A 23,844-nucleotide genomic window follows, 5' to 3' on the forward strand; every position below is an offset into this window, starting at 1 on the left:
TATGCGGAATTTAAAAAACAAAACAAGCAAAGGGAAAAAAAATGAGAGACAGAGGCGGGGGGTGAGGAGGGCAGAGGGGAGAGAGTCAAAACAAGAAACAGACTCTTAATTACAGAGAACAATTTGATGGTTATGAGGGTGGGGGTGGTTCAGTAGGTGATAGGGATTAAGGAGGGCGCTTGTCATGATGAGCACAGGGTGCCATGTATGGGACTGTTGAATTATCATATTGTGCACTTGAAACTAATATAACACTGTATGTTAACTGAAATTTAAAAAAAAGTTCTCGAAAGTCTGGGATATTTATACTTGAGAGTAAAACCTTCCTTTTCTTGGCATGTGGGGATCCTCAGAACAAAATCTGGCTCAAAGCTGAGTCTGAGACCCAATTTCTTAGCCATGATTGTGTCATTGGGGTAAGTTACTTAGGTTCATTGCATCACTTTCCTCGTTTATAAAAGTATATCAATCATAAAAGGTGGTTGTGAGGACTTAAAGAAATCTTGTAAACACAAGTGCTTTTGCACAGTGCCTCAAACATAAAAATAATTCAACAGATGACAGTCATTGTCATTGTTATTGTTAGTGATGAATTAGTTGCTTTATGTAGAAAAGAAAGGAATCCGAAGGTTAGGTGTTGGGGAAAAAGAGGAGTACTTCTTTTAATTATGTAAAAAGAAATAGGGGAGAATGGGTATTAATGTAAGTGCATGTGGATCACAAATTAAAACCCTACCCCCATTTTCTTTACCAATACCTACTTACGTAGAAGGAATCAATTTACAAAAAGACTCCAAAGAACCTAGAAATGTCTATTATAAAATTGTATTAAAATGGCATCCATCTGAAATTCCAAATCTACAGAAACAACACTGTTTTGAGAAAATTCATGTGCTGTGGGTATTTCTAAGCCAGAAGATGAATTTTTTTTCTTAAAACAAATTCTCTACACAGTGTCATTAACATCCAATATTATATTCGAAGAGTCTTCAGTGTGCTGTGGTGGGAAGAACAAATGGCCAGCTACAAAAATAAAAGTGCTTTATTATTTTTGCTTCTTTAAAAAGAAGACTTTTAAGTCTTCTGTTTTATGCTAAAAAGTAACGTAAATTTTGCTTATCAACACACTGGTTTGTTTTAATATAAGAATACTTTTACTTCACATGTAGTAAACATTGAGGTCTAGGAAGTTATACCATGTTCTTCACCTACCCTTGGCACACTACTAAAACTTTCGATTTGGGATAGATCAATATTTTTAGGTAAAGATCAAAAGCAATAACAAAAGTTTACTAAAATTGTTTTATTCTAATTAAGTTCCTACTTATAAAATGCCGAGAGGTCATCACATAAGATGACTGGTCACTTTGATTTTTTTTAATGTTTAGTTTTGAGAGAGAGAGGGAGAGGAAGAGGGAGAGAGAGAGAGAGTGAGCGAGCATGCTAGGAAAGAGGGCAGAGAGAATCCCAGTCTCCATTCCATCAGTGCAGAGTCGTCCTGGGCTCCAACCCACGAGCCATGAGATCATTACCGGAGCCAAAACCAAGAGTTGGGACGCTTAACTGACTGAGCTACCTAGGGGCCCCTCAGTTTGATTTTTTTTAATCAATCAAAATTGTTTTTATGTATTAATATTTAAAAACATAGTGATTAACCTATCGTTTTCAATTTTGAATCAACTTTGGTCTAAGAATAATACTTCCTAATACACATAAATGTAAATTACTGTCAATAAAATAGTTGCTCATAGCAATTACTACTTGTTTCATACTTTGTATCTATATATTGCAACTAGTGAATAGGGAAGATACTCCAAAATTGAGACACTTGTAGTTTCCCTAGCTTGTTCTGAACCTGTTTATGTTTATAGGCCATTTTTTTCTGACTTTATCGTCTAATTGTCACTGATGAGCAGAGCCAAATTTCTTTGTTCATCAGACTTTCTTTCAATAATTTCCATTTGTGAGAAGTCTCTGACCATCTATATGTTTCTAATGGGATATCAAAGATTCAATCTTAATCGTATAAAAATCCTAATAAAAATTAACCAACAAAAAGCCATCTTTTTATGACATCAGTTATGTTTTCATTCAAACCTGAGTTTCTCCTTTTCTGATCTTGACACTTACTACTCTTTAAAAATGTGAAATGTTTGGGGCACTTGGCTGGCTCAGTCAGTGCAGCATGGGACTTTTGATTTGGGGGTCACGAGTTTGAGCTCCATATTGGGCATGGAGTTTATTTAGTAAGAAAAAATATATTTTAGAAAATGTGAGATGTTTTCCTTTCACTGATTCTGTAATAGTCTTTAGTAATTATCAACTTAATGAGGATCTGGATAAAATATCCACTTAAAATCATAAAGAACCTTAAGTAATATACAATCAAGTTACCCTAATTTCTCTTTAGGATTCTAAATTCGCTCAAAAATATTTCTTGAATACCTCCAATTATGGGCAAGACACTCTTCTGGGTTAACTGTGTACCAGAAATATCAAGATGTATAAGCTTCTCCCTGAAAAGAGAGGATAATCTAGTATGTTTCCAATAGAGGTGTTCAAAAGTACTGACATATCTTTTATTTATTTGTCAATGTTTATTTTTGAGAGAGAGACAGAATGCTAGTGGGTTAGGTGCAGAGAGAGAGGGAGACAGAATCTAAAGCAGGCTGCAGGCTCCAGGCTCTGACCTCAGTACAGAGCCCAACGTGGGGCTCAAACTCACGAGCTGTGAGATCATGACCTGAGCTGAAGTTGGACGCTCAAACGACTGAGCCACCCAGGCGCCCCAAAGGTACTGACATATCAAACTCCTTTGAGCATTTTCTATGAAATATACCTAACCACATTCTTAAACCGTTTTCTTCTGGCATAAAGTTAACTGTCACATTACCTGTGGAAAGGTAATGTAGAACATGACTTTGGAGGAGCCTAAGCTCTAAATGTGAAAGAATACATATAAAAAGACAGTACCCAAAACAGCAAATATATTTAGACCAAAATTTACAAACAAAATGTATAGTTACAAATAGATTCTAATGAAGATTTTACTTTAAAAATATCTACCCACTAACACATTAAATATAAATGCATTTTAATCAGCAATGCAATTTTTAATAGACTTATGAAAACAATGGTCATAAAAATGGTCTTCTGTACAATTTTGTATTTATTAAGAAGAGCAAGATAGAAAGCTATGCAAAGATAAATCCAAATATCTCAGAGAAGAGTTTAGTCAGAGCAAACTGAAAATTTTTTAATGAAACAATAGCGTAACTGAAAATTATAGGAAGAGGAAGAACTTGACTCCTTAATTCATCACAGAACAGTATACACTTTTTTAAAAGACATTTTTTAGGGGATAGTGCTTTTGTGGTTTTAGCAATGTATCATATAAGGAGACAAAGTGAGTCATTGTTAGGTTGATAAACATCTCCATGTTAACTGTTTTTTAGTGGGATGGTATGGTTTTGCTCTAAAATAATTCCTACCACTCCAAGTAACTTCTTCATAAACATATGGTATATAAAATGAAAGCCATAAGAAAATTGGCTTTATTAATTGTCAGATCTAGTTTTTAATCTTTGGGTTAAAGTAACCAATCAATCTATCCCTCCTATAAATACTTTCTCCATACTGTCAGTTACTTTGATGTTCTAAAATGGTGGCTTTCATTTAGGATGTTACCTCTTGTCATTTTATAGTTTTTTGTTTGAGGAGAAGAATTCATCAAAGTGGATATTCTGTAACTTTGTGGTTAACAAATTGGCTCAAGTCACATTTCTAGCTCAGAACTTTTTTCGTCACAGAGAATTATCTATCAAAATATTATCTTTGTGGCTGTAAAGTCATCTGTAGGCTACCTTTTGAATCTGATTTTTAGTACCATCTTGAGATTATGTTATAAAGAATGCAGAATATATACCTTTATATCTGGCTTTCTCAGAGTAAAGAGACAGCTTTAATTAAAGTTAATTTGCTTAATATTGGCCTGGAAATTTAAAAGATTCTATTTAACGTTAATTTAACTGTTTTGTAGCTATAAGCTCATAATTTTAATTCGTGTCTTTTCTGCTGTACTATTTCATTTGGATGTTGATACAAATACATAACCAAATATTGGAAAACTTCAAATCAACCTGCTACCAACCATGAACTCTAATATATGGGTATTTTTTATGACTATCACTTTTGATATATTAAAATCATTCAGTAACTGTTTTTGCACATTACATGAAAAATTAATTTTTAATATTTTATTGAAAGCATTAGGAAAGTCTTATTTTAAACACAGAAATAATCGGACTGTAACAATGCTGCATAGATAGTGGTATACGAGTTCCCTGACACTAAGTGACTTCTACCTAACAAAAACTTCAATTTTCAAGTCACCAGGTAGAAAATGGTAGAGGCATTATTTCCCCTCTCTGAGGCTGGAAAAATGGCTTCAATGGTGAGAAGTCACACTACTTAAAACAACAAAGATTAGATTATCCCCTAATTTAATTCCACTCCCCTCTTGTTATTTCTCAGATATGAAAATTTAGAATGTAAGAATTTTTGGAAGGGAATAGGAGGTAAATTACCTCTTAGGGGATACCCTGATCAGTGCCTGCTTTAATCAGACAAAACACTGAATTAAGTTTTAAAAATTACGACCACACCATTATGCATAACTAAAATTGCCAACATGAACACTTTTTTTTAACATAATACATTACATGTATACAAGAAAAAAAAATGACCTGTTTCCAATCCTTTGACTTTCAGTAGGAAAAAATGTCATCACTAATGGAAGATTTGAAAAACAATTTTTCATGACATAGCATTAAATGATCTCCACAGAGATCAGAATCATTCTGAAGAATGAAAATAGCCTAAATCAGTGAGAAACTGCTAAATTTCTTTTAAATGTTTACTTTTTGAAAGGGAAGACAATTTATTTGGAGGAAATTTGTAGCTGGAAACATTGTTCATTAAAACACTGTTACCCTGAGAAAAACTCTTAAAATTGCCAGTGCTTTCGGAGCCCCCACGGTAGTGCAGGAAGGAGCAATTTGTAGGCATCTAGCTTCTTACAGTTACCTACATGAAGAATGTTTTGATCTTAAACAGTGATCTGGGCTTCACTGCTAAACTGGTAAGAGGCCACAAGCAAGACATCTGAATGTGGTAGACCCTAAGTACATTTGTGCACTCGTTTCTTCCTTTATTCTTTTTTAAGAGCTTGTAATTCTTAAATGGTCTTGGACCCAAGCCTACTGTTCACAAAAAAATAATCTTTTGTAAGCAAATTCAAAGTTTACTTATAACAGGAAACAAACTGGTCTACATTCTCTAACCTATGCCTAGAAAATAAGGCATTAGTAATTCTTCACTGGCCACTGCAGAGCATCGACAAGTGTTTTCTTTCTAATCGGAGGCATATGCAAACATTCCTCAAAGTGCATTGTTATTTTTAACATCTCTTATGCATGTACACAGCATCGGCATTTATGACTCCTTACATACTTTAGGATAAAATGCTTATTCCCAACATCTTACATACACCATAATTACTTGAGAAAAGACAAAGTGAAACAAGCTACAGAAGTAGCAAGATATTTTTCACAAATAAAAAAATAATATACAAAAAATGGCAAGTTAGTGATGACCGGTAGTATGAACTCTCAGTAATATTCCACGTTGGGTTCCAGATTAAGATTTGACAAGTTTGAAGCCTTGTCCTGTGTCCAGCACAGTAGGAAGAAACCAACTCATTTTTAATCTTTTCAAACACCGAAAACAAGTTTTGCAGATCCAAAACAGGTTCAGACCACACAACCAGTTGGCCAAATGCACTAGTGGATACGTGATACGAGGGAAGTGTAACATCCAGTGCTTGGCCACGTCACTGCCCGTTGGCAGGTGCAGAGTGTAGTCACTCCACCGTTTTGACACACCATACACCGCTTTCACAGTGCGTCCCTTTTCGGTCCAGCAGATGTTATTACTGGGGTTGCAGTTATATTCTACCCAGTCTTTTGTGAAGTCGCCCAGCTGTGGTGGGTCAGCTTCTTCAATATCGATGGTCTTTGTCATCTCGGCTCCTTGGACTGCAATGTACTGATCGTTGATTTTTCTCACTTCTTTCACCCAAGGGGTTGGATTCTCACTGTCTAACACGATAATGAGGCGAGAACAGAAGGAACCGTTCTTTTCTCTCCACCATTCTAAAAGTGTGTCGAGGCGCAGTATGTCTCCACCTGTGAACAAAAGAAAATTCAACAGAATAATAATTTCTGAAGGCTCCTCTTGGTATATTTTTTTTAAGTTCTTGAAATTAAATATGTAGGCAAAAAAAAAAATAGATGGAACTTCCTTTTAAAGTATCTTTTAGAGGAGTTTTTCTTTTTTTAAAAAAAAAGAAGTTTTACCTTTCAACTTCAGGTAAAAAAAAAAAATCCTTATTACATTAAAAGAAGGGATATGTTATAATTAAGAAAATTGTTTTCTAAGGTTCAATTTAGTGAAAAAATTAAAATTTAGTGATAAAATTAATATTTAGTGATAAGAATTAAAAACTAATCTTCTACATCAGGGGCAGCAAATTATGGCTCCTGGGCGAATTCAGTATGCCACCTGTGTGTGTATGGCCTGAGAGCTAAGAATGGATTTTACATTTTTACATGGTTAAAAATCAAAAGACAAAAGTTTGTGACAGTGCAAATCATAGGAGACTTAAATTTCATATTATTATTTCCATAAATAACATTCATTTACATTCTGTCTATGGCTGCTTTTGCTCTATAATGCCTGAGCTGAGCAGTTACAATAGGGACCTTGGGACCTACTAAGCCAAAAACACCTGGCCCTTTACAGAAAAAGTCTGTCGACCCTTGTTCTACATCACTGATAAATTAATGTTACCTTGCTGCGTATGTAGGCACCTACCTAAGGAAAAAGAAACGCTTTTCCTACCTGTACCAAGAGTGTGTTTAGAATGGATTTTTAAATTCATTTTATACCTGAAAAACAACACAGGATTTAAATATATATGTGTACATACCCAGAAAGGTCTAAGCAAATTTGCCTTACAGCTAGTAGTTTTTACATTTGGTTCATTATACATAGGTTTTTTTGTTAATTTTGATTTTTAGATAGATTGCTCTAAAACACTATCTATCTTGACTATTTAATTTTTGGCATCTTCTTAAAGTTTTGTGCCCTAGGCAATTGCCATCCTCACTCACCCTACTCCTGGCTCTGTCTCAATGGTACATTAATATTAATACAATCATTCAAATTCCAGGAATTTATCCTAAGGAAAGGGCAGAAAGGGGGACAAAAATTACTTATAAAGATCTTCCTCTCACTGCTAAGACAGTGTAAAATCTGAAACAACCAGGGGAATGAAAATAAAGTCTGAGGGAGTTTTATAATAAAATGGTATTTATAGAAACATTTTAATAATGAGAAAATATGATACTAGGAGAAAAAGCATGACATGGAAGTCTATCTACAAAAATAGCTGCAGTGGTTATTGCTGGGTGTTTGGATTTTAGGTGGTTTTTGTTACACTTTCCTGTATTTTCCACAATTTTCACATTACGTATATGTCACTTTTATGATTAGAAAAAAATGTTAACGTGGTATAATTTACTAGCACAAGCTCCAACAACCTCAGATACGTATTTCTACCTAGAGCAACCATCCTCTTTGCTAAACTAACAAAACGACAACACTGGAGAGAGCGGGAATCCTTTAGAATTTGGACTCCATGAGTAATATGACCTCTGAAGCCAGGGCATAACAAATTCTTTTTTTTTTTTTTTTAATTTTTTTTTTAACGTTTATTTATTTTTGAGACAGAGAGAGACAGAGCATGAACAGGGGAGGGGCAGAGAGAGAGGGAGACACAGAATTGGAAGCAGGCTCCAGGCTCTGAGCCATCAGCCCAGAGCCCGACGCAGGGCACAAATTCTTTATGTATCATTAATACTCTTCTTTTCAGCCTGCTGTATCTTAGACTTCTGACAATGAAAAAGCTGTTTCATGAATTGATATCCTACTCCTGCTTATCATTTCAGAGGCACTATTTCAATATATGCCCTCCACATATTACTAATGTGTTATTTCACAGAGAGCTCCAGAAGATACCTTTTATTATATGGTGAAATACTAACTTTTCATTATTGCCAGTTCTATTCAATTTCTCTAGAGATCAGGGAATGATACAGATTACAAGAGCTATTATACAAATTCCATCTGCCACAAAACATCATTGTCTAACTTGCCTTCTACAACTATTTCAATAAATATTCTAAAATGCACATTCTACACTAATTCTCTTATATACATGCTCTTTAGATATCAATAAGAGATTTAAAGGAGCATTAAAGCCTTTTCAATGAATATTTCTCTTCTGTTTTGTTTTTGCTCTACTCTCTCCTGTAAATAGGATCTATGTTGCATTTGGCTTTTGGCCCAGATGCAAAGTACTTACATTTATCTCAGCTAACAACCATCTAATGCGGTTAAAGTAATTGAGACTGTTTTTTTAAAGACTTTATTTATCGGTGATAAACTGCTTTACAGATTACCTACTTTTTTTTTTCCATTTATTTCTCTCTGGTCATTATATTAATTGTTTTTTACCCTCAAACAAAGAGGCAAAAATATCAGGTTCATATTATGAAACCCCATAAATGTAAGAAGACTACATATTCTAAGAAGCACTTTGAGTAAAGGTATGTGATATAAGGGCAAACACAAATTTTCTTTTTCAGAATGGTATTTAGTTCTGGACCTGCTCTTAACTTGCTAACTCAGGTAAAATCCAGTCATGATGTTTCCTATTTTACAGGTTTTTAGAAAGACAACTATTAATAAATTCTCAGGGCTTAAAGTTCTTTGTCACGTGGGGTGGAATGGATTAAAGCATTTTCCTCAGAGCAGGGGTGCTCAGTACTATTTTTGAGTACTATCTGCTTTTGAGTGCTATGTCTCTGGCAGCCCAGGGCAGGAACTGACTGAAAGGAAGGCTCTGCCTCTGCCCCTGGTTCGACCTGGTTACCTATGGGCTTGGTGCCTCAAGCTGAGAGAGTATAAAGTTGCCGAATTAGGGACGAACCTACACCTACCCCTCTTGGAGAAGGCAAAGCCATCTTAAGTGGTGCTTTCTCCATTGTGTTTTTCCACTTTTTACAATAATGTCTCCAACAAAGAAAGTTACACATACAAGAATAAATCTTGGCTAAGAAAGGAATTCTATAATGGTTAACTTACTGGTGACATAATTTAAAAAATATTATAAAGATACCATTCCAGAATGTAACTGCTAGACATTTAACTAAAATAAAGCCATACCATAGAGTTTTTAAGTCTTCATAAATTATTGCTAACTCATAATGAATTTAAGAACACTGATGACTATGTTATTTATCTTGATGTCTATAATTTTTTCTATGAAAAGAAAAAGCTGATATAAATAGTGAACTGAACATCTAGAATTTATTTCTAAAGACATCTTTTAAAAGATACTTGAGGGGCACCTGGGTGGTTTAGTCAGTTGAAATCCGACTTTAGCTCAAGTCATGATCTCGTGGTCCATGAGTTCAAGCCCCACGTCAGGCTCTGTGCTGACAGCTCAGGGCCTGGAGCCTGCTTTGGGTTCTGTATCTCCCTCTCTCTCTGCCCCTCCCCCGCGACTGCTCTGTCTCTGTCTCTCTCTCTCTCTCAAAAATAAACATCAAAAAAAATTAAAAAATAAAAGATACTTGAAATAAATTTTAAAAGATTTAAGAGGAAAAATAGAAACTTTCTGAAAAATGTTTTTACTAATAAATCCTTTATGTACACATACAAGCTTACTTTTTATATTACTTTTTTAAAATACTTAAAAATAACTAAGGATACATGCATGACCACCAAAATTATGCCTTTTTCCTCATTTGATTTGGGAAGAGTTTATTATTATAAGCCTTGCAATAAGTTTTCAATAATCAATCTGTAGTTTTAACTCTGAAATTCTATTTCTGTCAAGATTTTTGAATTGAATAGAACTTTTTCTCCTGTGCTCTAAGGAAAGTACACAGAATGCTATACTTTCCCTAGAATTAAAATAGTCATAAAGGTTAAAAAGGGGTTTTCTACATTGAGTTCTAAAAAGTTAAAAGGTCAAGTAAAATACTGCACAAACTATATTCAACTAACTTTGATGTTGACTACCCTCTTCTACAGTATTTCAAAAATGGATGAACGATGCTAACAAAAATACGTACTTAACCAAAACATGCAATTTCTCTACCTTAATGGTTTTTGTCTCTGGCAGCACATGGTACAATGGGGAAAAACATATTTTATGGGCAAAGCAGGTCTGGATTTGAATCACAGTGCCTTCACTTACCAGTTGTATGACCAGAGATAGGTAACAACTTTAAGCTTTCATTTTATTCTTTGAAAAACGAAGTGACAGAGGTGACAGTACTTACCTCAAAGTATTTCAAGTAAAGATTAAATCTAACGTATATCAAGTACCAAGCATAGTAACTATGCTTCAAATGTGCCCAATAAATTTTGCCTTTACTCCTAGACAGCCATTAAGTTATTAAATATTTACTTGTAAAACTAAAAATTACAACAATACTTTTATGATAAAACCCTGGTTATAAATCTGGCATGAAATTAGTAAGACCATGATGGTTTAAAATCAGCTCTATTTTTTTTTTTTTTTTTTTTTTTTTTTTTTATTTATTTGTGGGACAGAGAGAGACACAGCATGAACGGGGGAGGGACAGAGAGAGAGGGAGACACAGAATCGGAAACAGGCTCCAGGCTCTGAGCCATCAGCCCAGAGCCTGACGCGGGGCTCGAACTCACGGACCGTGAGATCGTGACCTGGCTGAAGTCGGACGCTTAACCGACTGCGCCACCCAGGCGCCCCAAAATCAGCTCTATTTTAAACCTTGAGTTTGTTCCCTTTCTTCTGGAGTTGTGTTGGGAGCTCTGCCTTTGTCCTTCCACAATACTTGTTTATGTAAGTCCTGCATCTGAACATCAGTTTCTACTTATGTTAGGTCTATTTTACTACTTTATTTTTAAAAAAATTTTTTTTGCTGTTTGTTTTTGAGAGAGTGAGAGAGAGAGAGAGAGAGAGAGAGAACGAGCAGGGGAGGAGCAGAGAGAGAGAGGGAGACACAGAAGCCAAAGCAAGCTCCAGGTTCCAAGCTGTCAGCACAGAGCCCAACGCGGGGCTCGAACTCACGAGCAGTGAGATCGTGACCTGAGCCGAAGTTGGACACCCAACCAACTGAGCCACCCAGGCGCCCCACTATTTTCCTATTTGTACATGTTCTTAGTATAAAACATCTATAATATTTATGAGAAAAAGCAGGATATAATTAAGTTCTAGAAGAACTATTTCTAACATAAAATAAGAAAATTACTCTTTTTCATGATTGATTCAATGATTTCATCCATCTATCAGTTACTTAAGGATCCCTAGTACATGCAAGGATCTGTGCTAGGTGCAAATAATTCATAAAACAAAGCCCATGACTTACATGCTCTCTAATCTAGTTAGAAAGCCCAATGAACAAATTTACATATAAAATAGATCTCATTTTACCCTTGGCAGGGAGATTTAGGATTACTCCCTCATTTTACAGATGTGAAAACTGAAACTGAGGGAAGTTAGGTAACTTGTCAAAAATAACACTGTTGTGGCAAAATCAGGGCCAGAACCAAGGTCTCCTGACCTAAGTGCTACTCCCACCATATCACATAGCCTGTTATTTAAAATCCTGGTGAGCTTTCTAACATAAACAAAACTGGATGTGTGCAGAACTAACATTTAAAGACTTGGAAATCAATTTCCATAACATTTAAAGACTTAGAACTACTAGTCAAGTTAATCAGCTTCTGAAAAATGTAACTGTATTTAATAATTCTGAAAATACGTTAAAGGGAAACTGACAATAAGTCTCAGATTAAGCAGATCTTTTTTCTCCTAATCAATACAAGACATAATTCTCAAAACCTTTATAGAGATTATTAATATTATGCTAAACAGGTATGCTAAAGAAAAAAAAAGTTCTATGTATACTTAGTAAACTGTGAAGTAGAAAATGAAGAATTTTGGAAATTTAATGTTTGAGTGTGAAGGGTATATTTCCACAAATAGGTCTATCTTCCTAAAAGTGAAATTGCCAGAGGTGCATTTACCTGCAAGAGCCCACTCTCCTGTGCTGTGGGTATGCCCACTGTAATACAAAACATATGTATCATGTCTAGGTCCATCCACAGTCCGAAGTTCAAGGAAAGCTTTCAGTTTGGAATGAAGAGTATCAAAGGACAGTCCACTTGTGGAATAGTCACATCCATAGGTCTCAATCATATGATATGCAAAAAATCTTTGGATAGCATTGAGCATGCCAGTAGACCTCAAATTTAACTCCTGTACATGTTCTGGTGGAAGAAGTGTTGGCTGACCATCAGGACTGAAGGAAAAAAAAAAAAAAAAAAGATGATTTTGGTGTTTAAAGAATGTTCATTCTATATTACATTCTTATTCTTCATTTATAATTAAGAATCGTAATAGTTGCTGATAACTAAACGGCACGATTTTTAAAAATCGTGCCGTTTAGTTATCATCTTTTCTAAAGTTCCTACAGTGCTAAGAATTAAGCTTGAACATCAAAGGCTAGTTTCTAAAAGTTACATTTTTAACGATTAAAATAATCACCAAACTGAAAGCTAGGAAAAGATATCCAAATGTTGACAATACTATTCTTTGTTCTATAGTCATATCCTTTTCCCAAATGACTGATAATTGAATAAGACTTTCTAAAAGTAAGATTATATTGATTTTACCCTGTGTTTTAAGAACACCCACATGGGAACTATAACGAAAGAACTTTTTTCCTTGAGAAAAAAATTTTAACAAAGTAAGGAAGCAATATGTTTTTTATTTCTATATTGAAAAAAGACACAGTCTTTATAAAATGCATTCAAGTTCTACTAACTTAAGGAACATGAATGACAGAAGAAAGTATCTGTTAGTAAATGGCATTTTAAAACAATTATTAAAATTTCGGTCCATTGCCTTATACTACTGAACACTAACTAAAGACAGATCTGATCCTAGAACAAACATAAAATGGTACTCTAGTAAAGATGATAAACCAAGTCTTAAGGCTACAAGAATCAAAATAATATCAATATTGAAGTGGAAAAAAAAAAATCATCACTCCCATCCAGAAAAGGAATTTAAGTAATTTTGAAAACTTTACATTTTGCTGCAGGTATTATCAATAATATTCAAATAACACTAGTTTTCATTAAAATAATAAGGCATTTTGTTCTTATTTTGTATTTGTAACACTTAGCAATCAAAAAGTAAAAGAATAAGCAACACATTAACAAAAATTAGAATAAAAATCTGTGCAAATTACTACTTCCACATATTCTCTCTGCTGAGCTGTCACTTCTTTATGGGACCCTTTTAAATCTATTTCTTTTACTTCTCAAAGAATTTGCAATTTTTTTTTTAATGTTTATTTTTGAGACAGAGAGAGACAGAGCATGAGCGGGGGAGGGGCAGAGAGAGAGGGAGACACAGAATCGGAAGCAGGCTCCAGGCTCTGAGCTGTCAGCACAGAGCCCGACGCGGGGCTCGAACTCACAGACCGTGAGATCATGACCTGAGCCGAAGTCGGAAGCTCAACCAACTGAGCCACCCAGGCGCCCCAAGAATTTGCAATTTTATAAAGCCTTTAACATGGAGGAAAATGTTTACTACAAATAGTCTATTTTTGGTTTTTATGTCAAATATTTGAAATCAATTTTTTATTTCAAGTCTTCCCCCTACCCCACCCTAAAAGCCACCATGGAAAGTATGAAGAATACTTGGTGGTCAAAACACATCAACAGCAAAGAGGGGTGCCTGGTTAAGAGTCTGACTCTTGATATGGGCGCAGGTCATGATCTTACTGGTTTGTGAGATTGAGCTCCAGGTCAGGCTCTGTGCAGACAGCACAGGACCTGCTTGGGATTCTCTCCCGCTCTCTCTACCCATCCCCTCCTTGCACACACACTCACACTCTGTCTCTCAAAACAAATAAATAACATTAAAAAAAAAAGCAAAGAACTATTTTTTTCTATTTCCAAGGTACTTAACTATGAAAAATATTTTAATGTGGCAATTTTTACAGATTAAACCAATTTGCTACACATTTAGGGACAAGAATTATGTTTGGAATAAAACTACAATCAAGTATGTTTAAAAAAATTTTTTAATGCTTACTTATTTTTGAGAGAGAAAGAGAGAGAGCATGTGCATGCACTGAAGGGACAGACACAGAGGGAGACACAGAATCCAAAGCAGGCTCCACACTCAGAGCTGTCAGCACAGAGCCTGGCGTGGGGATTGAACTCACGGATCGTGAGATCATGACTTGAGCCAAAATCAGATGCTCAACTGACTGAGCCACTGAGGCACCCCTCAAACAAATATGTTTAACTTCATTGCCAATTTCCTGAATTCCTGGTATTTGTATGCCAGTTTCCAACGGGCATACTGTTTCTGCATTCATATTCTCATTAGCTCTTCATAGCATTCCTCTAAGATGGGAAGAATAGGTATTACTGTTTGCATTTTAGATAAGGACACTGAAGTTCAGAGAAGTTGTGATTTGCCTAGGGTAACACAGAACTAGAATTTAGGGCTCTCAGGTCCCGTATACATCTATTAAATTTCACCATGTTGTTTCACAGGACATTTTCCTAAACAAGAAAGGGTAGGACCTTTTCTAAAGAAAGGGTAGGACCTTTTCTTAGAACAATCATATCTTCTCATTTTTAGCTCAAATATAAGCTAATCACATTTATAAAAAAATTTTTTTTAACTGGACCCTGAAGATTATATCATTACCAAGAATAAATACAAGTTTTTAAACATTTGGGGTAAATTAAAAAGAACTGCAAGAGTATTATATTTTGAAAATATTACACATTTGAAAAAATGAGCTATCACATTTTATATTCATATTCATACAAATATTAGGAAAATTATACTAGATTACTATACCTGCAGAAGTTGGTAGGAATCACAATAGCATATCCAACAGATGTTCCTCCTAAACAGTTACCTAATTCATGGAAGAGTCCATGAGCCATGGATTCCAATGGTAAAACTATCAGAAACATGCTCAGGAAGATTCCATTTGTTGTCTAAAAGAAATTTAAAACAGCATGTTTATACAGTGTGTGACTGCACTTATGTGTGTGCATATGTACATATATATATATATATATATATATACATGCATATTTATATATTTTCCCTATTTCCAAATAAGATTAAAAGAATAATCAATAGCCTAAAAACAGTTAGAAGTTGAAGCAGAGAAGTATATATGGATGAGCAATGAAACCTAAATTAATCTTGAAGCTTCCTGGAAGTTGTGGCAAAGCAAATATGGCACATCATATTTTTTTAATTTGTCAGGTAATATCCCACCCAAACTAAAAAAGAGAACACAAATGTAACCTTCTTGATATGACACAAAAAGCCAGAAAACAAATCCCTTCCTGTTAAAAACCACATGCTCTTAGTCACTTTTCAAATAACATATTCAAGCATTGGTGGTAGTGCTGAGCATAGCTGCCTTTCAAATAATATACTCCATTACTTTATCAGAAAAGTTACTTTAGAAAGGGCTTGTTTTTCCTGTGAAAAGTTCAAAATTAAGTGAGTAAAATCTTACAGAAAACTTAAGATTCTAAAGCTATCAAAATGAACCCCATTCTTATATTTAAACTTTTTAAGTTTTCCTTTTAAAAGCTCTAGACTGTAAATACAAAACTGTAAAAAAAAAGTGTAATATATATTAAAAATATATTCATATATATTACGTATGTTATAAATATGCATATACATAATATGTCATATATAAAGGGTATTTAAGCATCCTAAAAGCCGAAGAGAAAAAGGCAGGCAGTAAGAAATATTAAAAAGAGGAGGCAAGATTGGGTAGTCACTGATATAAAAAATAAACAAATAAATAAAGACCCATTTAAGTGAAAAGAAAATGGAAGGATGACAGTCACTGGGTCCTGATCTACAGCTTTACAACACTGATATTATTCCACATTCTTTCTATGTTGCTGCTGGACATATTATATACGGTTCTGTGCTTCTGTGCATGAACACACATTTTTCTAATGCTAACAGATGATTGATTCCATCAGAATTTTAATAAAAAAATAGGTGATTCCCATAATCGAAAAACAGATATAATACCCTATTTTTGGTACATTGTGTGTTCTCAATTACATAAAATATAGTACATGCTCAATTTAGAAACATTAGAAAACACAAATAAGTAAAAGGATAAGTGATTAAAATCATTGCAAATACTGTCCTCTACACATGCTTTTTAAAATATTATCGGACTTCACACAATACATATATTCATTTTTTTTACCAACGTAGGATAATATTCTGTAAACTTTCTAATATATTGTAAGCCTATTAATAAATTCTACATCATGTATAAAGAAGAAATGGCATTACTATCATATGTATAAAATTTTAATTAGCTGAATCCCTATTGCTAGATTCCTTTTAATTTTCTATTGTAATAAAACCAGAATAAGTATTGAGTTCTCTGATTATTATTTTAAATCCCTTTGATAATTTAAGTTTCATCTTCGGTGAAGTGTTAACTATTTTGCCCCTTTTTCCATGGGACTGCCTTTTTATTATTTACAGATTTGTTTTGCTCTCAGTATGTTTTAGGTAAGACTTTTTTGGGATATATGGCAAATGCCTTTCTCCTCCCCTTAATGCTGTTTTTTGCTTAGCATGTTTTTAATTGTAATGTCATTTTGTGTAAGTTAAATCTTTCTCCACCCAAAGGTCAAGAAGATTATTTTACATTACCCTTTAATGGCTTTATTATCTTGACCTTTGCATTTTTTGGCCTGTAATCCAAATGTAATTGATTTTTGTTTGATTATAATCAACTTCACTTTTTTCTAACTGTACACTGAATTACCCAAAAAATCTCAACAATTTCACATTATTCTACAGTGATGTTTCTATCATAAATCAAGTATTCTGGGATTTGTTTTTGTACTCTTTTCTGTTCCACTGGTCTTTTTGTCCTTTCAAATATTTCCTTTGGCCTTTATTTCCTCCTTTCTTTTGGGACTCCAATAAAATAGAGACCTTCTCATTGTATCCTTTTTTGAGACTTACTCCTCTGTGTGTTCCCTATTTTTCTTTTGTGCTCCTTCTTGCATAGCTTCTTCTGAAATGTATCTTTGAATTCACTAATGCTCACTTCAGCTTTATCTAACGTTAGTCTTGCGCAATGAATTAATTTCAGGTATTTTTAGGATTCTAAAACTTGCTATTTTTAAGTCTGCCTTGTCACTATTTTATAGTTTCCAACTTTATGTACTATCTTTGTTTTTTCCAGCTTTGTAAATATGATGGTTTTCTGTGTTTGAGAATTCCATGATCACAAGACTTTTTGGTCATCTGTCTGTTGGTCCTGCTGTTTCTTGCTCTTGATACCATGTGTGTGTGTCTCTGGTTATATTTCTGAGCAGGACACTGTATGCAAAAATACACACACATATATTTCAGGCCTAGAATAATCCACTTTCTCCAAGAGGATTTTTGTTGGTTCCTTCCAGGGAGCTGGGGCTATTACAACTACGTATCTTAATCCAGATTGGACCACTTACTCCAGGTCCCATCACTAACAGAACACAAGGTCAGGATACAAATTCATGAGCACCCTGTAATGTACACAGCTTCACGCTTTTCCTTCAGTGTGTCATCTTAAAATGGGAGGTAATTTACCAGAGACCCCACCTCTGAAGTTCTAGACTGACTTGCTCCTCTTGATGGAAATAGAAGTGCAGTTCAGATTTAAACTTTCCTCCACTAACATGTCCACAGGGCCCAGTGTTGAGTATTACTATCCGAGAAGGTATGACGTGTATTTTCATTTATTCAAGTCTTCTTTCAAAACCTTCACTGGAGTTTTCTATTTCTTTGTAAAAATGTCCTAAGTTTCTTTTAAATCTATTTCTAGGCATTTTATGTTTATTGTTCTTTTTTTAAGCCTATTTATCAATTTAGAGGGAGAGCACTTATGAGCAAGGGGGAGAGGCAGAGAGAGGCAGAGAGAATCCCAAGCAGGCTCTGTGCTGTCAGTGCAGAGCCCCACATGGGGCTTGAACCCACAAACTGTGAGATAATGACCTGAGCCAAAACCAAGAGTCAGATGCTTACCCAACTGAGCCACTCAGGCACCACGTTTGTTGTTCTATGAGTGGAATGATTTCTATTGCATTTTCTGATTACTGACTTCTAGGATATTGATTGTTTTTTTTATATTTACATGTTATTATTTGCTACCTGAATAGTATTAAACATATATATTCTCACTATACACCATTTATTTCTTCTTATAGTACTTATATTATACAATTCCAAGAGAATTTACACAGTTTTTATACTGGCTAGGTTAATGATAACTCTATCAACCAAATCAACCTTTTATGAGAGAGTTTACAATGTTAAAGATGCAGTACAATTCTCACAACTATTACTACAGCATTTTCACCTGATTTTTCAGTTTGCTCTTCGGTTTGCCGGGTAGTCATCTTATCTACAAATACTAATAATTTCATTTCTTTCTTATTTTCCAAACATTTACTGCATATGTTGCTCCGGTATAACAAAAAATCTTTTGTGTACAGGGGTTTAATTGATCAAAGGATTACTTCTACATTTTGTCAGCCATTCATATAAAAGAATTACTAAATAACATGACCAATATATGACAACTTTATTATTTCTACCTTTAACTTTATGTAACTCGTACTTTTCTGATCAAGATGGTAATATAAGAAACTAATTCACTATGTTACCATTTATAGCAAGGGTCATAAACACCTTCAGGATTATGTGAAGCAGCTGTGATAAATAGTGGTAAAGATTCTAAAGGAAAGTGCATTGCTGCCTAAAGGCATACATTTTCTTTTTTTTAGAGGCATTTAAAAAATTTATTAAAATATAATTGACCTACAGTGTTATATTAGTTTCAGGTGTACAACACTGTGGTTTGACAATTCTATACATTATTCAGTGCTCACCAGAGTAAGTGTAGTCACCATCTATCACCATACATTTTCACAATATTATTTATATTCTCCGTGCTATACTTTTCATCTCTGTGACTTACTTATTTTATAACTGGAAGTTTGTACCTTTTAATCCCTTTCATCCATTTTGCCCATACCCCCACCATTCACTTGCCCTGTGGCAACTACCAATTTTTTCTCTATATTTAAGAGTCTTGTAGTTTTGTTGATTTGTTTAGATTCCACATGTAAGTGAAATCATACGGTATTTGTCTCACTTATTTAAGGCACATATTAAAAGATGTTCTGGCTTGGGGCGCCTGGGTGGCTCAGTCAGTTGTCTGACTTCAGCTCAGGTCATGATCTCATGGGTCATGGGTTTGAGCACCACATCCAGCTTTGTGCTGGCAATACAGAGCCTGCTTTAGATTCTGTCTGTCTCTCTCTCGCTTTAGATTCTGTCTCTCTCTCTCTGCTTCTTCCCCACTAGTTTTCTCTCAAAAATAAACATTAAAAAAAATCTTAAAAAAAAGATCTTCTGGCCAAATAAAACTGGTCTACTCAAAATTCTTGCAGGTATGTTGATTTATTTATTTTACTATACAGACATAATTAAAGGATTTAAAAAAGAGAATTAGAAAAAAATATCACCCTCTTAAAAAAAATTTCCTATACATTTTTCCTAAAATCAGGATAGATTTTAGAAGGATGAGAAGTTCAGGTGTGTAAGCAGCCTTTTTGTACTAAGTTACTAGGAAATTTCAGGACATACAGAAATACATATTAAAGATAATTCATAAATAAGGAATTTGATATTCTAGAGTTGGGAACTAAACTTTGACACTGCAAATTGTAAGAGAATGTTATACCATCAAAAAATGTTAACTTGGGGCACCTGGGTGGCTCTGCTGGTTAAGCTCTTAAGTCCAACTCTTGATTTTGGCTTAGGTCATGATGTCATGGTTCCTGAGATAGGGTCCCATGTCAGGCTTAAGATTCTCTCTCTCCCTCTCCCTTTCCCCCTCCCTGGCTTGCAGGAGCTCTCTCTCTCTCTCTCTCTAAAAAAAAAAAAAAAAAAAAAAAAATTGTTCAATTCTCATTTTGTTTAATCAAAACATTTTTCTTTAGTTAAGGCTACTTATTAACCTTCTATCTCCGCATCTTTCCTATTTCCTACAGTAAAAAGAATGGAAATTTCCATTTCCGAAAGCTGACCCAGAAATATTTAAGTTTGGCCTTATTTATCAAATCTTGTCAAGGGTAGAGACTACCCTTTGTTTAAATATTCATGTGTATACAATACCAATGGTTATCACTGACTTCTTTTGAATTACCTTAAAGAATTTTATAAATCTAAGATTTTTATTGTGAAATTAAAATATAGTTTTACCGTTAGAAAAAAGCATTGCATTGAACAGTTTATAATTTAACAATGAACTACAGTAATGATAAACTTCAATTGCCAGTCTGTGTATACCTTAAGTAGGAAGCCTTATTAAATAATTTAAAATTCCAATTAAAATGTTAACTGATAGTGATGTTATTCAACACTCTCATGTCAGTTATACAACACTGATAATATTTAATATAATAGAGCTAAATAAGCAGATATTTAGAGGTCTACTGATCACAGATGGTTTGCATACAACAGATGATCTGTTATTATAATCTTAGAAAACTGGTAATTTTATATTGTCATTAATTTTTAAAAGTCAAATTTGACAAAAAAACCATTAAACATTTTTATTAGGTTATTTTGAGTAAGCAAGCTTAGAAAAAAACAGTATTAAATATACTATCAAGATAACATACACAAATAAAAGTGAGCAGTTTGGCAACACAAAAATATTAGCAGTCTTCACAGATGGCAAATATGTCCAAGGGGAGAAAAAATATATTTAGGATGTTTTAGCCACTTGCCATTTTCAGAAAGCTTCAATTTTACTGGCATGCAAACGTTTACAGCTTCAACCTAAAAGGCATTTGTGACTCTTGGTATATTCTTATATTTTAAACAACTCCCTGTAATAAATATGATCAACTTACCCAATCAAAACTTTTAAGTGTAGGTACTTTTCAGGCTTTGTTTCTCCGAATCACCCTATGGACACTATCAAACTATAGGACATGATTCAAATTTTAAAGCAGATAGAATCTGAACATACTAGCAGACCAATAAACTGTAAGTAATATCCTTTGTATAAAAATAGTAACTAGCTATTCTCTATTCAGCTAGGCTTTCAGGTCATGGTCAAAATATTCAACCATTTCATATCATAAAATTTCTCAGATAATAGGAACCAAATCTCTTTATGCAGTATACAGATATCAATGTTGGAATTTCATTTTTAAAAATATGGCATTTACATAAGAGATAAAATTAACGTTTAGAGGTATTTTTGTAGCAGCCACATTAAGTAAACCAGATTTAGTAAACAGTGTACATGGAAATCTAAGGAAAATGGAATTCCAACTAAGAAACACTATATTAATAGAGGTATTATGCTTTTTAATGTGACAAACCCATATTTAAGAAATAATAGGCAACCTCCAAAAATGTGTTCAGTACAGGAAATTTTAAGAACATTAGGAAAGCTACTTCACAGTTTTAAAGTCAAGTGATTTCTTTATACAGAGGCAATAGGGTCTAGTGGAAAGGGCTCAAGCTTTGGAGTTAGACTTTGGTTCAATCCTAGCTCAGCCATGTACCATCTGTGTGTACCTGAACAAATTAATTAACCTTTGAGTCTCAATCTATAAAAGGGGACTAATATTTATTTTGTGAGCTTATACTACAGATTAGAAATATGTGAAATATGGCTAGTACAATAAATGGTAGCTGTAATTTGCAGTGAAGCATTTTCAAATTGAAATCAAGTCATTATGAGCATGCCAGCAGAAATCTCAAAGATGATTATTTTTTCAACTAAATGACTATTGCTGATAGGAGATATTGATGTAGAGTTAAAGTTCTCTAAATGCATTAGAAATCTTATATTTTTTCTTCTTTTGAGTATCTCAAAATAGAAACAGCAAAAAATAGACATTTTTTCCACTACAACCCTAATAAAAGTGAAACAACAGTGGTATGGGAATCAAACTCAGTCTACTGAATCTTACTTTTCCCATGGGCAAAATAAAGAGATTACATTAAATAATCTCTATGCTCATTTCCAACTCTAAAAATATATGGAACTAAGTAAAGTGGTTAAGAGCTGTGAAGGCAGATTGCCTGGATTCATACCAGCTCTGCAGCCTTGAGGAAGTTTCCTAACCTCTCAATCATGCTTATCTATGAAATGGGAATCATAACGGTACCTATCTCAGAGTGTCATGAGAATTAAATGAACACACAAAGTACACAGAATGGTGTAGAGCACATAGAAAACAGTTAATAAATGGTAAGTCTTATTATTAAAATGGAAAACATTCTCTCCGGTCATTAAAATTTTTAAAGATTTTTCAAAGCTGGAATATCATCCAGGGGAAAGATGAAATACTTTGTTTTTACTTCAAGAAAAACAAAATTAGGACCATTGTTGGTGTTTTAGAAAAAAAAAAAAAAGTACTCCTGCTTCACAATGTTCTGGCAGAAATGATGAAACATCAAATTAAAAGAATGCTTTCTAGCTAAAAAGAATTTGTGCCCCCCCACCCTTTGCCATCTAGACGAAAATAGCTCAAAACTTTAGGAAGAGAAATGAAACAAAACAAAAAATTATGAAACATGTGCACTTCTAGTTTTGGCAGAAGATTTGAAAACTCCCTGCTCCCCAAGCCAAGTGAAGTAATATGGCTGATCCTGCCATCTTGCTAGAAATGAAACTGCTACCTACATCTGTGGATTTCATCCCTTCCTTAAATGCGGGGCTGATCTTGTTCCATCTGTCACACCCAGTGATTGCCATTGTTTCTCCTATAGAGAAATCAACTATGATTATGGTTTTTCTGATTTGAGTCAAAAGGCTTCTACAAAAAGTTGCTTCAAACTCCCATGGAATCTGCAAATGACAATGGTTGGCAAGGAAAGGCACATAAAATCTCATGTGAATGATAATGAGAGAGAATCTCTAAACATAAGAGTGAGCCATGGGGTATACTTCCTTGGGTATCTGGATGCTTTCTTCCCCTTTTATCCTTATGTGAATTATCAATTATCACAATTTCTGAAAAGCCTATAGCTGAGCAATAATACTAGCACCAAATGTTGTGGTACTATGTAAGTCTGTCTTATTGACTTATTTTTTTAAAAAAAAGGATAAAAGAGGAAAGTAAATAGCACATTCAATGAACATAATACAAATTGCAGGAAACATCAGCTGTAATGTTCCATTTTAAAGTTAGAATGAGATTATGAATAGAACACAACAGAAGTTAATGGTAAAATTCCAGATTTTTAATGTAAATGACTTAGAATGATACTACTGACTCATTCTGACAATGTTATTAAACTCAGTAAAACTAAGGAAAAACAAAAAACCAAGCTACCCATGTAGGATTAGCTAAGATTCTATTCAAGTGAGGTCAAAGATTTCTTAGACATGACATCAAAAGATTCTTAAAAGAAAAAAAACTGATAAAATGGACTGTGGCAAAATTTAGAACTTCTGCTCTTCAAAAAACATTTTAAGAGAAAAGATAAGCCGTACACTGGGAGAAATATTTGCAAGTCATATATATGATAATGGACTTCTATCTAGA

General features: G+C 34.0%; 1 protein-coding gene across 3 annotated transcripts in view; it reads right to left on the reverse strand.

Annotated features, from left to right (window-relative positions):
- Nucleotides 1–4,241: 4,241 nt before the first annotated feature.
- The window catches only part of TMEM168 (transmembrane protein 168), a 30,565-nt gene continuing 10,962 nt past the window's right edge, over nucleotides 4,242–23,844 (reverse strand). For all 3 annotated transcript variants that reach the window (XM_019418079.2, XM_019418077.2, XM_019418078.2), the window contains exons 3-5: nucleotides 15,068–15,210; nucleotides 12,205–12,479; nucleotides 4,242–6,245 (exon numbers count right to left, since the gene is read on the reverse strand). In XM_019418079.2, coding sequence (XP_019273624.1) covers nucleotides 5,698–6,245; nucleotides 12,205–12,479; nucleotides 15,068–15,210 — 966 coding nt within the window. In that variant the 3' untranslated portion in view covers nucleotides 4,242–5,697. The remainder of the gene's footprint in view (nucleotides 6,246–12,204; nucleotides 12,480–15,067; nucleotides 15,211–23,844) is intronic.

Source organism: Panthera pardus, unplaced genomic scaffold, assembly GCF_024362965.1.
Source record: "Panthera pardus isolate Hobbes unplaced genomic scaffold, ASM2436296v1 HiC_scaffold_8, whole genome shotgun sequence".
In the NCBI taxonomy this organism is placed as follows: domain Eukaryota; kingdom Metazoa; phylum Chordata; class Mammalia; order Carnivora; family Felidae; genus Panthera; species Panthera pardus.